Source organism: Phascolarctos cinereus, unplaced genomic scaffold, assembly GCF_003287225.1.
Source record: "Phascolarctos cinereus isolate Bilbo 61053 unplaced genomic scaffold, phaCin_HiC Scaffold_4;HRSCAF=312, whole genome shotgun sequence".
Lineage (NCBI taxonomy): Eukaryota > Metazoa > Chordata > Mammalia > Diprotodontia > Phascolarctidae > Phascolarctos > Phascolarctos cinereus.
In genome coordinates, this window is record NW_027555847.1 from 160,161,059 (window position 1) to 160,173,703 (window position 12,645).

The 12,645-nt window shown below is 39.5% G+C and overlaps 1 protein-coding gene across 1 annotated transcript in view; it reads right to left on the reverse strand.

Moving 5' to 3' along the window:
* Window positions 1-3,692: 3,692 nt before the first annotated feature.
* Window positions 3,693-12,645, reverse strand: part of USP31 (ubiquitin specific peptidase 31) — a 132,083-nt gene continuing 123,130 nt past the window's right edge. Inside the window, exon 16 of the mRNA XM_020978613.2 lies at window positions 3,693-11,844. Within this exon, the coding sequence (XP_020834272.1) occupies window positions 10,280-11,844 (1,565 nt within the window). The 3' untranslated portion in view covers window positions 3,693-10,279. The remainder of the gene's footprint in view (window positions 11,845-12,645) is intronic.

The window sequence follows — 12,645 nt, forward strand, 5'->3', positions numbered from 1 at the left end:
AACAAATGTCCCCTCCCAACAATTAAAAAAAAAAAAACTAGAAAAAAAGATTTCTCTTCCCAACAGATTCAACATCCCTGGATATTTTACTTCTCTAATCAGGAAACTTAAACCCTAATGCAAACTCTTCTACTTTCAAGTTATAAAATCCCTTCACTTATCTGAGCCTAAGTTTCTTCATCAATGAAGTGGGGTAGACCACATAATAGCTAAGTTTTTTTGCTATCGTTCAGTCATATCTGACGCATGACCTCATTTTTGAGGTTTTCTTGGCAAAGATACTGGAGTGGTTGCCATTTCCTTCTTCAGCTCATTTTCCAGATGAGGAAACTGAGGCAAATAAGCTTAAATGATTTGCCCAGGGTCACATAGCTAATAAGTGTCTGAGGCCAGATTTGAACTCACAGATTAGGCTTCCTGACTCCAGGCCCAGCACTCTATGCACTATGGCGCCACCTAGCTGCCCAGATACGTAAGGTGCTGTAGCTTAAAACAACAAAACTTCTGAGGGCATTCTTATCTTACACTTGCATAGTTCATTTAATTTTATAAGGTTAGGCAGGCTAATGCAGTGGAGTCAGTCAGTCAATAAATATCTATTAAGTCAACTATGTGCCAGACATTGTGCAAAGCACTGGGTATAAAAATATGAAAAAGAAAGATGATCCCTGCCTTAAAGGAGCTCACAAATTTATGGCGAGAAGACAAGATACAAAAGGAAGCTGAAAAGGGAGAAGGGCAATGGCCAGGCACAAGAAGAGGATAGAAAAGTTTTGAGGAGGACCGCCAAATGGGAAATGAAGAAATAGCTGATCTGGGCTCTTTCCTTAGATGGAGCACTGACAGGAAATGAAGGACTTGGGTTGGAATTGAAGGACTGACACTTACTATGCTTGTGACCTTGGACAAGTCATTTTAACCTCATCCTGTGGGGTTTCCACAGTGGAAAATCCCCCACCAGTGAAATCCTAAGTCTAAGTGATCATAAATCCGGGTTTTTGGTCCTCAGTTTTCTCATCTATAAAATGAGGGGGTTAGATTAGATGGGCATGAAGGTCCCTTCCAGTTCAAAATTCTAGGGTAAGATATGGCAAACGTGATCATTCCACAATGTTACCTTTTAGCATCATTTTGTATTTGCTGGTGCTGTTGTTTTATCCAGACCTGTCATTTCATCAGGGACTCCCTCTACAAAGCAGATCAGCAACTGCTCTGAAATTTCTAATTATGAGTTGCCTGCAGCATGTGAGAGGTTAAGTGATTTGTTCTCCATCACACAGCCTGTATGCGTCAAAGGCAGACTGTGAATCCAAGGCTTCCTAAATCTAGGATTAGCCACCACTGTCAAGTAGGAGGGCTGGACCTGGAGTCAGGAAAGCTTGAGTTCAAATCTGGCCTCAGATCCTTCCAAGCCATGTGACCCTAAGGCAGGCCATTTAACCTATCTGCCTCAGTTTCCTCATCTGTAAAATGTAAATAACAATGACACCTACTTCCTGAGGTTGTTAAGAGAATAAAATAAGAATGTCTATAAAGTGCTTTATCATCCTTAAGGTGCTATAGAAATGCTACCTACTTACCTTATCAATGAGGGGGGAATGCCAGGGAGGGAGAGAATTTGGAATTCAAAAAATTTTTAAATGAATGTTAAAAATTGCTTTTACATGTAACTGGGGGGGAAATATTAAATTTTTTAAATGCTAGCTCTCATTAGCTATTATTATTATTATTATTATTATTGTCTCTCATAGCATCTTAAGCTATGCTAAAAAAGATGGGAAGAAGAGTTTTAAGAAATCCCATGAAACCAGGTAGTTTTGTTTTTTATTAACTTCATTTCTACTGTACCAATTCCAGGCAAACTCTGGATAAGCAATATACATTCAGGCAGCACCCAACTTCTGCTGCCCTGACATGGCTCAATGCAGGTTTTGCCCATTTCTCTGTCTGATCTGATTTGACAGCCTCTTGCTATGGGAATGTATCAGTCAATAATTATGGCCTATTTTTAAATGATGCAGTTCAAGGTCAACATCATGGCTCATTAGAGAAAGAAGGAACCACAGAGATGAAGTTGGTTTCACAAAGAAGTCACAGACAGGTGAGGTGACTTGCCTGAGTCACACAGTTTGTTGGACTAAACCCCAGGTATTCAGACTCCTCAGCTGAGACTCTTTACCATGCACTGCTAGCATCATTTGGAAGTCTTCAGTCTGCTACAGGGACATTTAGATCAAAAGAAAAAGGCATCATTTCAAACTTTCCTGTACACATCTTTAAGGAAGCATGGGACCCTACTTTGAGTAAACCTAATTCTGATTTCAAAGAGGGGAACAAAATTATGAAGTATCTGTTTCCTCTACGTAAAAAAAAGGACCTTGAAGTCAAACGTGCATTTTTATGAGTTATGCTGATACTGTGTAATCAGTGTGTCGAGTACATTTATATCCTTATTTATGGGGCCTGGGAATAAATGTACGATTTTAAATTATTATAGAGGCTTAAAACTATTTTAGAGACAATATGGTAGAGTGGGGAAGGGACCAGTCAGAGCTGGAAGTCTAAATGTGGCCTCAGCTACATACCAGCTATGTGACCATAGCAGCTCACTTAATTTCTCAATTGCCTCCAAGGAACTATCAAAGACTGTAATTTATAGAAAAGTTGCCTCTCTGCATGGATGGAGTTCCCCATACCAGTGAAATAAGAGATCTAGATTTTTTTTAATGTATAGTTGTTTTTATGGCATATTGCTGGCCATAAAATATTATTTAATCCAAAGTCCTTCATCAGGAATGCAATACTCAGTCATAACACTGTTCCTATGTGAATATGATTCATTTAACATATCTCATTTGTGATGAGTTTTCCCAATAACATATGGTAGAAAAAAGCAAGACGTGACTGTAGCTCTTTCCCAAACTGAACCCTCTACCCATTTTCTAAATGCACGTAAGTACTTAATTCCTCAATCGGAAGCAGCAAGGGTATTTTTTTTTAATGACTATTAGGATTTCAGGACTTATAGGGCACATTTTACAGTTGTACAGAACTTTAGTGCCCCCAAGTGGCCATCAGCAATATAACCACACCAAAAAGTTCTGAGAGAGGCCAGGCTGAGTCTGCGTTGCACATTTGGAGAGATTAGGAAGACACTGGGGAAAGGGAAGTGGGGGGAGGGGGAGATAAGAAAGGGAAAAGGGAGATGGAAAGGTAAGAAAGGGAACAGAGAGGGAACGGAAGGGAAGCAATGAAGGGAGAGAATGGGATGGAGAAGAAAAGAAAAGGTGGTGGAGAAAGGAAAAAGGAGAAAATGTGGGAAAAGCAGAGAGGGAAGGAAAGGAGAGGGGAAAGAAAGGGGTAGTGTAAGGGAGAGGAGAGACAGGAGTAAAGAAGGAAGAGAACAGGAAGGGTAAGTGATGGAGGAAGGGGAGAAGGGGAAAGGAGGAAATGGTAGAAAAGGAGAAGGGAGAAGGGAAGACAAGAGGAGGAAGGTGGGTAGATATTCTGGGGAAAATTAAAAAGAGTCAAAGGGGTAATTAGAAAGAGGAAGGTAAGAGGAAAGAAAAAAATATTTGGCAGTTTGTTTTCATCTTACAAAACAGAAGATATTCTTAAATCAACACCAAAATGTAGGTGTCTTGCTAATTATTGAGGAAAGAGGAAAAGGATTCGACCAGAACATCATGTAATAAATTTAATGTATTTTATTACATTTTCCACTTTTCTCTTAATTCCAGCTACATACTATAATATTCAAACTGTTCTTTCAGAAAGGAAATGTTTTAACATAAAAATATAAATTCTGCATATTAAAAGTGCATCCACCTTGAATAATAAAACATACAAATAAATAACAGGAGGCATTGACACAGTCTCATGCACTTGTCCTCAATAATTTAAAATTTACGGCACAATTATGTTTCCTCCAGCCTCAGATAAAGACATCCTGCTTTCCAGATTACTGTACAACTCAAAAGTATTTATACAGAAGCCAATATCAAAGGTGTGAACTATACCAAAATGTTTTTGTGTACAGTGACAATGACATGCAGCTTTGAGAAGAACTGTAGAAATTCCAGTGTAAAAACTGAAGTTTGACTTCAGTCAAGAAACTATATTTGCAATGAGATCCGAATTCAATTTTAACCAATGGTGAGGCACAATTGGTGAGCAATCCTGTATGGTGCGCTTGAAAGGCCACAAAAGAGGACTTTATCTTCAGAGAATACTATAGCCATTTTCCCTTTGGTGTACTGACACCAAAGCTTTCAAGATAGCACCTAGAACAATTTCATGCTGCTTTTTCATGACCGCCTACAGAATTCACTCCTCAAACTTCTCAAGGAGTTCAACTTATATGTACTTCCACCATTATTCTGGATGTGTTTTAAACAGATGTATTTGGGCCCTACTGGCTTCCTTTGCATTAAGCTTAAAGGTTATGTTATCCTGACTTCCAATTGTCTGTAAAATAATGCTCCACAGGATAAACAGCTAAGTTTGACAATTGGCTTTATTATGTGGTGTCCACAGTACTTCTGGCTCACCAAAGATTAAAACTAAATTTCAGTTGCCTCTGCATGTATAGCCAAATTATTTAGGGTCACTTGGCAAATTCTACAAGAGATGCTTTAAAAAAAAAAAGATTACAGGGGAAAAATTATATCAAATGTTAATTCAAAATAAAACTCTTCACGTTTGTTTTTAAACTAGGAAGAATTCCTGAAACTGCTATCCTGCAAAGGACCACAATAAAGAGTTCAAAAGCAATGTTCAGGCCATCTGGTAATTGCAATTTTAATTGCTCACTATGAAAAGGACATTGGTATTAAGAGGTAGCCTCTTCTAACTACTGATATGCTTTTCAAAGATAGTTGGTCTTAGCTTTCGTCACTTTATTATTCATTGAGAATTCCATGACTCCACCAAGGAAGTCTCCACTTGCTATACACAGACAAGGTCAGAGGGCTACCAAGAACACCAAGCCCTCCAGTGTGCTGCCCACTCTAGCAAACCAAGACCCCATTTTCACAAGTGCCTTGTGACTTAAATTTGCATGCCAGTCATTGCTCTGTTCCCTTCAGGACTTCAGGCTCTTCCTTACCAGGTCTCTTATCTAAGAGGTTTGAAGCCTTCTATACCAGATGGATTAACAAATGGGAGATAGTTCTAGATCTGAACTCATTGTACAGTACTGCCATAAACACCATAGTACTAGTCCTATTAGGTCTGGTGGCTGGAAACATCAGCTTCAAAGAGCACTAAAGTTCTACAAAAGCATGGTTTGTTTTTTTTTAATTGTCAATGCTGCTAGAAGCTTTTGTCTTTCCTTGAGACCATGATGTCATATAGAAGATATAAATCATTAAAATCCTATAGAAAAATGGCAGGTTACTTAGAGAAGAGGACACATTAGGAGATTACCTAGACACCACAATATAATACATAAACCAGCATATTGTCATTTCAACACATCCAATACTTTTCCTATTTGAAAAATACTTAGGAATTTTACACATCAATCTTGTCAATAATCCAAAATTTCTGCAAAGAAGAGAGTCACGGATGTGCAAAATAAAGCAAGAAACCATATACGTGCTCCTGAGTGTATGGATACTCAGGTCATATAGGAAACAAAACAACAAATTGAAAAATAGAGTTCCATTATCTAATAGCTTCACTTTAAGCAGTTAGTGCCATCTATGGTCAGTATCAGTTGCTTGCATAGTTAATGAGAGCATGCATTCAGGATGCAGCACTAGATAAAGGCCATGCAGAATTGTTCTTGTTACTTGGGGTGGGGGTTGGGGGTAGGGGGAAGATGGTGGGTCATGCTCAAATTACAGCTGTGGAAAGCAAAGAATTCTACATTTTGGGAGCTGAACAAAAGGAAATGGGGTATGTGGGGGGGGAAGGGATGGGGGTGGGAGAGTCATAGAGGCAGTTTAGATGTACTGTAATCAAAGTGTCATGTTTCCATCTAAAGCATATGGTCTGACTTAGCTATAAAAACCATTTGTGAACCAAAGGGACAAAAACCTTGCAGAATGACACATACACTTCATGTTTAGAAAGATATAGGCACCAGTTTGTCATTAAAATGTGTATTTCTCAGCTCTCCCACTAAGGCAAAGTTCAAAGTGCCTCACATAGTATAAGGGGTCGTTGTTGGGTTTGGTTTTTTCCATTGAAAATGTGCTTATGATTTGCATACTATTAACTACTATCCCTAAAATCCAGCCCAGAAATAATTTCTTTCTATCATAAAATTACAACAACTTTGAAATTGGACACCCCCCAAAAAAAAATCTTAATTGCTCAATGATCTAAAAAGGCAATGTATCAGGATGAAATTTATAGACCAAATGAAAACCCATTCTTTAAACCCATGGTTTCCCCATTTGAAAAAAAGGATTCATTCCCTGGTCCTCCATTTTCCATTAAAAGCTGCAGCCAGGTGTTTTCTTTCCAGTCTTTTTATCATATCTTTCTCCTTGGAAACTATCTTGAAGAAAAGTGGGTCTTGCTTTCTTCTCTTTCCAAAAAACAAAAATCAAATAAAATCACACTGATTCACCTCAAACATGGAAGGATCAAATTCTAGTGTAAGGAATTTAGTTAAAGAGCTTCATTGCTGGGCTGCATTAGCGTTAAACCAATGGGAAGACAGATAGTGGATTGATGGGTAAATGAGGACCACATCTACTTTCCATAAAATGAAATTGGTTACAACTACACTATAAAAGAGAATTGGTTGCAAGAACTACCCTTCCCAGCACATGCTAATTCAGCGAGATCTGCAAAATAGATTTCTTTGCTGGGGAGGGGGCCCTAGTTAGGGCTGCATGGACTTCTTTTGGTGTATGGGCTGTACTCTAGGTGCCCCTGAGCTAAAGTAAAGTTAACTTGAGGAGTGAATTTACAATTTTTTTACATAAATATCCCTTTCAATTTATTTCATGTATTGAATAAGAAATTTCAAGGCAGCCTTTCAGATGACTACAAACATTTACCAAACCACAGATACTCTAACATTCACTTCTGTATGTCCAGCATGAATTGTTATTGACTTGGCACAAGGTTGCCGTAAGGATTAGGAAAAGGGGATGCAGTAAAGGGCTTATGGGCGTGAAAGACAATGCTCGAAAACATTATTTCTTTACCATCATGTCTCTTTATCAAAAGGGAGGAGGGGAGAATCTGGATATTCCCAATTCTATCTCAAAGTGAACAATGCCAAAGACATCAATAATAATGATGATGATGATAAAGTACTATGGATTTGCTCTAGTTACAAGACTTGTTAGTGATTTCTTTGTGCTTACCAGGTAATAATTCCTTCTAACTCCACCTCTCTAAACAGCTTTCACAAACACAAGACCATGATGATCTATAGACAATTGTTCACCCAAACAAATGAGCAAGCACCTTATTCCAAATATCAACAGGGGGAAAAAAAAATCTGGCCCATGTTTAAAAAGAAAAAACTGAATTGTTTTTGCTTTTAACCAACTTATTGAAGCCATTCCTGGAAGCATTTTGGCAAAATGTCCTTGAGCACAACAATTCTCTGTCCTTTTTCTGTGTTCACTGTCTGGTGTCCTTAAAGCATGCAGTAGTTTAAGATAATTAAATCTTTGTTATTTCATCAGATTTTCATTGTTTATCAAACAAGAAAATTAAAGGAAATCAAATAGCATCAAAATGTCAAGACAATGACATAGTCATTCCCGAAAGCATAGTTATGTGTGATTTTAGCTGACCAGAAAGGAGAGCCAATTCTATTAGCTAAATAATGTTAATACATAATGAAAAATTATATTTGAGCTCAAAGCAATTATCTCCTGGAATTTAAAGGTTAGGTTTTTTTTTAATTCCTATACAAAAGCAACAAAAATTTCAAAATTTAAGTTTCTGTCTGGAAATGAAGCTAATTTCTATTCAGGTTTAACTATTTCACTGGTAACTACCACAATAAATCCCCTCCAAAAGAAATTCTCGTAACTACTCTAAAGCTGCTTTTCAAGTTTCGGTGATGTGACCCTTCCAAATCAAACCTGCCCTATATTCAAAGGAATGGAGCTTCATGAGAAGTCATTCATTCAGCTGTTTTTGACACTCTTCATATCTTATGCCCTTTTGGATTGTAGAAAATCTACACCATAGCTAGAGAGGGGTGTTATGATCACATTGGGTTTAAAATATTGTTCTGAGGAAAGGTAACTATGCAAAACTCAACATACCAGTAGTAACAACATCAAAAGAAGTTTGTCCAGACGCCAAATAACAGGAGAACCAGAAAGCAACACTGCTTTGGCATGGAATCGATGCCTATATCACACAGAGAGGAAATGGCAATCAAACTGGCATTATCAGGCAGAGCGCTATTGCCAACAAGGTCATGATAAATGAAATACAGTAAGCATTACAGAAATATTCATAATATAAAAGAATTTTAATATTGCAAGGTCTTAGATGTTTGGCTACCCTTACATGAATGGTTTCCAGATCTATTAGTCTCCTTTATGCTCAAATTAGCAATTATGTAAGACAAGTGACCTGATGCCAACATTTCCCCATCCTCCTCCAACCCAAAAAAGCAAAAAAGTTGAGCAAAGGATATGACAGGATGAATAAAACTATTTGCATTAGTTACTAAGTAGAAAAGATTATAAATAGATATGAATATTTAAAGTTCATGTAGAGTTGGGTGAATTTATGGGTTGGAAAAACACTGACATGGGAAAACACGCCAATTAGAGAACATATGAATATGAAACTAAGCACATCCCACCCTGTATCGTGGCAAAGTCCGTTTCACCAAGAACCCAGATTATACAGCTCTCATAAGGAAGAGAAGAGAGGCATGAAGCCAGGATATGTCTATACAACTTAAAAAATAAATGCAGCATCTGTGTGAACATTGTAAATTGAGCAAGGTGGGAGATGTTTCCATTTTCGAAACAAGAAAGGTAATTTGTTGCCTTGTAGAATGAGCTTTAGTTTTGACTATAGATTAGGGGAAGGGATCAAGGGAGATAAAATCTGTAGGGAGAGGAACTGTTTGCTGGAAAACACAGTTAAAATCAAGCCTTAAAGAGAAACATTTAAAAAAGGTATTTAATATTTTGTTACACTGAGCACTGATATTGCATTGCTGACTTTTGGCATTGGGCTGAGAGATACAGAAACTTCAGAAGCACACCTCCAAAAGGCAAGATTCGATTCTTCTGTTTACAGACAAGAAGTGGCAGCCAAAGAGGGAGAGTGGTACATCTATACATCACCCAGGCATCATTCGCACCACCAGGTACATGATTCCAGTTAAAAAAAATAATAATCCATATTATCAGGGTACAACTTAGAAGATGCTGATGAGTGGCTATATTTCAGAATTCCAATGGAGGGAGGAAAAGAATGGATACTGACTAGCTTCTTGCTATCCAATTCACCATCTCTTAGCACAATGTCCAAGAGTCAAGGGATAGCCAGCTAAGGTATACACACATCTTCACCAATATGACAGTAATAAAAGGTTCTTTACATCTCAAAAAGCTTACATCCATGACACTAAGAGAAAATTACATACATTCACACATGAAAGGTTACCTTTATATTCAGTTCATTCACTAATGCTCATCCCTCTTATACTAGCCGAGTATATACCTGAGAAACAACATTAGTGTTAAAATATTGCCCTTTAAAAAAGATTGAAGACAAGGGGCCAGAGCAGAAGCAGCAACGGTCTTTCAGTTTCACTGTTAGCTTCTACACTTTACCACACTAGACGACAATCCACAAATCAATGAGGATAATTTCTGCTCAGGCAAAAACCCAAAATAATATTATTTCACAGTTCTACAGAGCGTATACTACTTACAGCATAACTGGTTCACAGGTTTCAAAACCCTAGTGTCTGACGAAAAGTTGCGGCATTTCACTAGAAAGAAATATGCACAAGTGCTAAGAGGCAGTCCAGGATTATGGTTTTGTTTTGTTTTTTTTACAATTATTCCAGTTAACTTGGTGTCACTGCTTTCTTTGCCTATGGCTATTATTTGGTTTGATGGCAGAAGGAGACACTTCGACACACTGCGGTTTAGTTCTCCTCACACACACACACACACACATACGTTAGGCACATGAACCAAAAATTACAAAACAAAAGCAGGGGGGCAGGGGAGGGGAAATATCAGGGAAAGGGAATGAAAATAAGAGTTCTCGATTCTAAATAAATAAGTGTCTTTACAGATAAAACACCTGGTTTGCAGAAATCTCACTGAGGTTTTTGAGAAGGCCGTGCAGAGGTGTGCATGCTAGAAGGTAACTTTTTTAAAGATTTCTCGGCAGACTGCTTGCTACTAGAAGACAAGGGATTTCCAGGATCTAGCTGGGAAGACCTGGATCTGTGGGTAGAAAGCAGGGAATGTTTTACAGAAGTAGAATCCTTGGAAGCAGGCTGCTCTTTTGAAACAGTATTTGCATTTGGCTGCTGGGAGGAGGGTGGCTGGCTGCCTTTCTCCGACTTCTCATCTACCATATTCTTACTGATCGACTTGGTAGAGCCTCCACCTGATTTTTTGGTGAGCAACGTGGTTTTCCCAAGATCAGTTGACCTCCGTGTCTCCTTCTGCCTCAGAGCTGATTTGAAGAAGGACAGTCCCTTGTCTTCTGACTTGCTGTCCCTCTTCAAACCTGACTTCATGCCTGGGTTGGGAGACCGCAGGCTGGCCATGGAGGAACTCCTAACATGCTTTCCATCCATTCTGCTCTCCCCTCCTTTAGACTGACCCACCCGAGGGGAATTTGGTTTGGAGGTGGACGTGACACTGGCTTTGTCAGAGCCTAGGCTTACTTTGGAGCCTTCCCGGCTCAGGCTTCGGTCTGAAGTCCTACTCTTCCCAGCAGAGGAGGGACCCCTGGTGGCAGAGCCCAGAGGGGGTTTTTTGGCAGCTGTAGAGGAAGAAATAGAAGCCGGGGAGGAAGTTAACTTTTGCTTCTGCTGAATAGCTACAATGTCCTGGGATTTTGTAGATGACTCCTTTTTGGGCTGACCAGGAAGAGGGGATGAGTGTCGCCCACTAACCTGGGAAGATTCTGCTTTGCTTCTGGAGCGAGAAGTCTTTACAGAACTTTTTAAGGGAACAGGAGAAGTGGGTGATGTGTTTGAAAGAGATGATTCCTGGCGAACCAAGACTGTCCTCCCTTTCCTCAGGCTTTTATCTGGCTCAGAAACCCCTTTGGAGGTAGGGGATTTCTTAGTTGTGCTGTCTGACTTTTCCACAAGTAAGCCAGAGCCACTTGGGGTCTTTGCCTCTTTGACTGGGGAGCTGTCAACAGAATCACTCTGATCCACATAGGCAATCTGATTATTGTTGTCAAAAGGATCTGAAACAGGATGCACTCGATCCACGTGCGCTGAGCTTTTGCTCTGTGTATCAGAAAGACTCGAGGTCACTTTCCTGGTAGCCGATTCGTCTCTGAATACACTTTCCATGACAGCCAAAGGAGCTCTACCCGTGGCCCTGTGCTCACGCCTGCTGTGGCTCTCACTTGGCTCCATGTAGCTACTAGAAAGGTTCCTTAAGCTACCAAAGCAAGAGATAGAGACTTTATCATCTATTGCCTCCCCTATCTTCTCCAGGGTAGAGGCAGAAGCATGCACAGGAGAGTCACCACAAAAACGTGACGGAGAGTTAGAACGCATTTGCAGCTTAGCAGACAGGGACCAAGAGGGTCGAATGCAATTTTCATTGACGGCCAATGGGCTGGTAACAGAGGACCTGGATGACAAGCTTTGGCGCTGGACACTTCTTACAAAGGGTCGGGTTGAGAACCCACCTGAGAAAAGTAAAGAAAACAAAGTTAAGGTGAAGCATAAAATAAATATTCGGCCATAGAAAACAGTGTCACTGAACTGGTTTTCCCCCCTTCTTCTTCCTTTTTTTATATTTTGTTATAATGGGTGGCTTGTTACGATACATAGGTGAAAGGATAAGAACATATTTGGATATGAAAGTGATATAAAAACAAAAGATAGAAATGAAAATTAACTTGTTTTTCAAAAGAAGAATCTAGAGGCGTGCCATTTGGTATATACCTACTCAGCACTATTATTGTTTCATTGCCCATGGTGTCTTTAAGCAAAATGTGGTTTCCCTAATTTTCTCTCGGTATTACTCATTTTTATAGTTGCCTTATTTACACCATAATTAAAACTCCCATTTTTCTGGAGTTGCCTCAAACATAACACATTATTTCTAGCCCTATCAACTCCCAAAAATAATAGTGTCTGGTGTCTGCTGTTTGGTTTCCCTGACTCAAGACTCTTTCTTAATCCAGCCCATTCTCTACTCGGCTGTAAAAGTCCTAAAGCACAGGTCTGACCGTGTCACTCCCCACCCCTGCTCAGTAAAATCCTGTGGCTCCCTATACTTCCAGGCATCCAAAGCCCTTCATGACCTCTCCCCTCACCTTTCCAGTTTTCCTCCACAGCCCCTCTTCACATACTCTGCAATCCCTTAGCTCTTACTCACACAAGACACTCCACTTCCTGACTCCAGGTCATTTTCACTGACTTCCCTCCCCCTACAACACCAGCTCTCTCCCTGTGCCTGAAATGCCTTCACCCTCCTGGCTCAC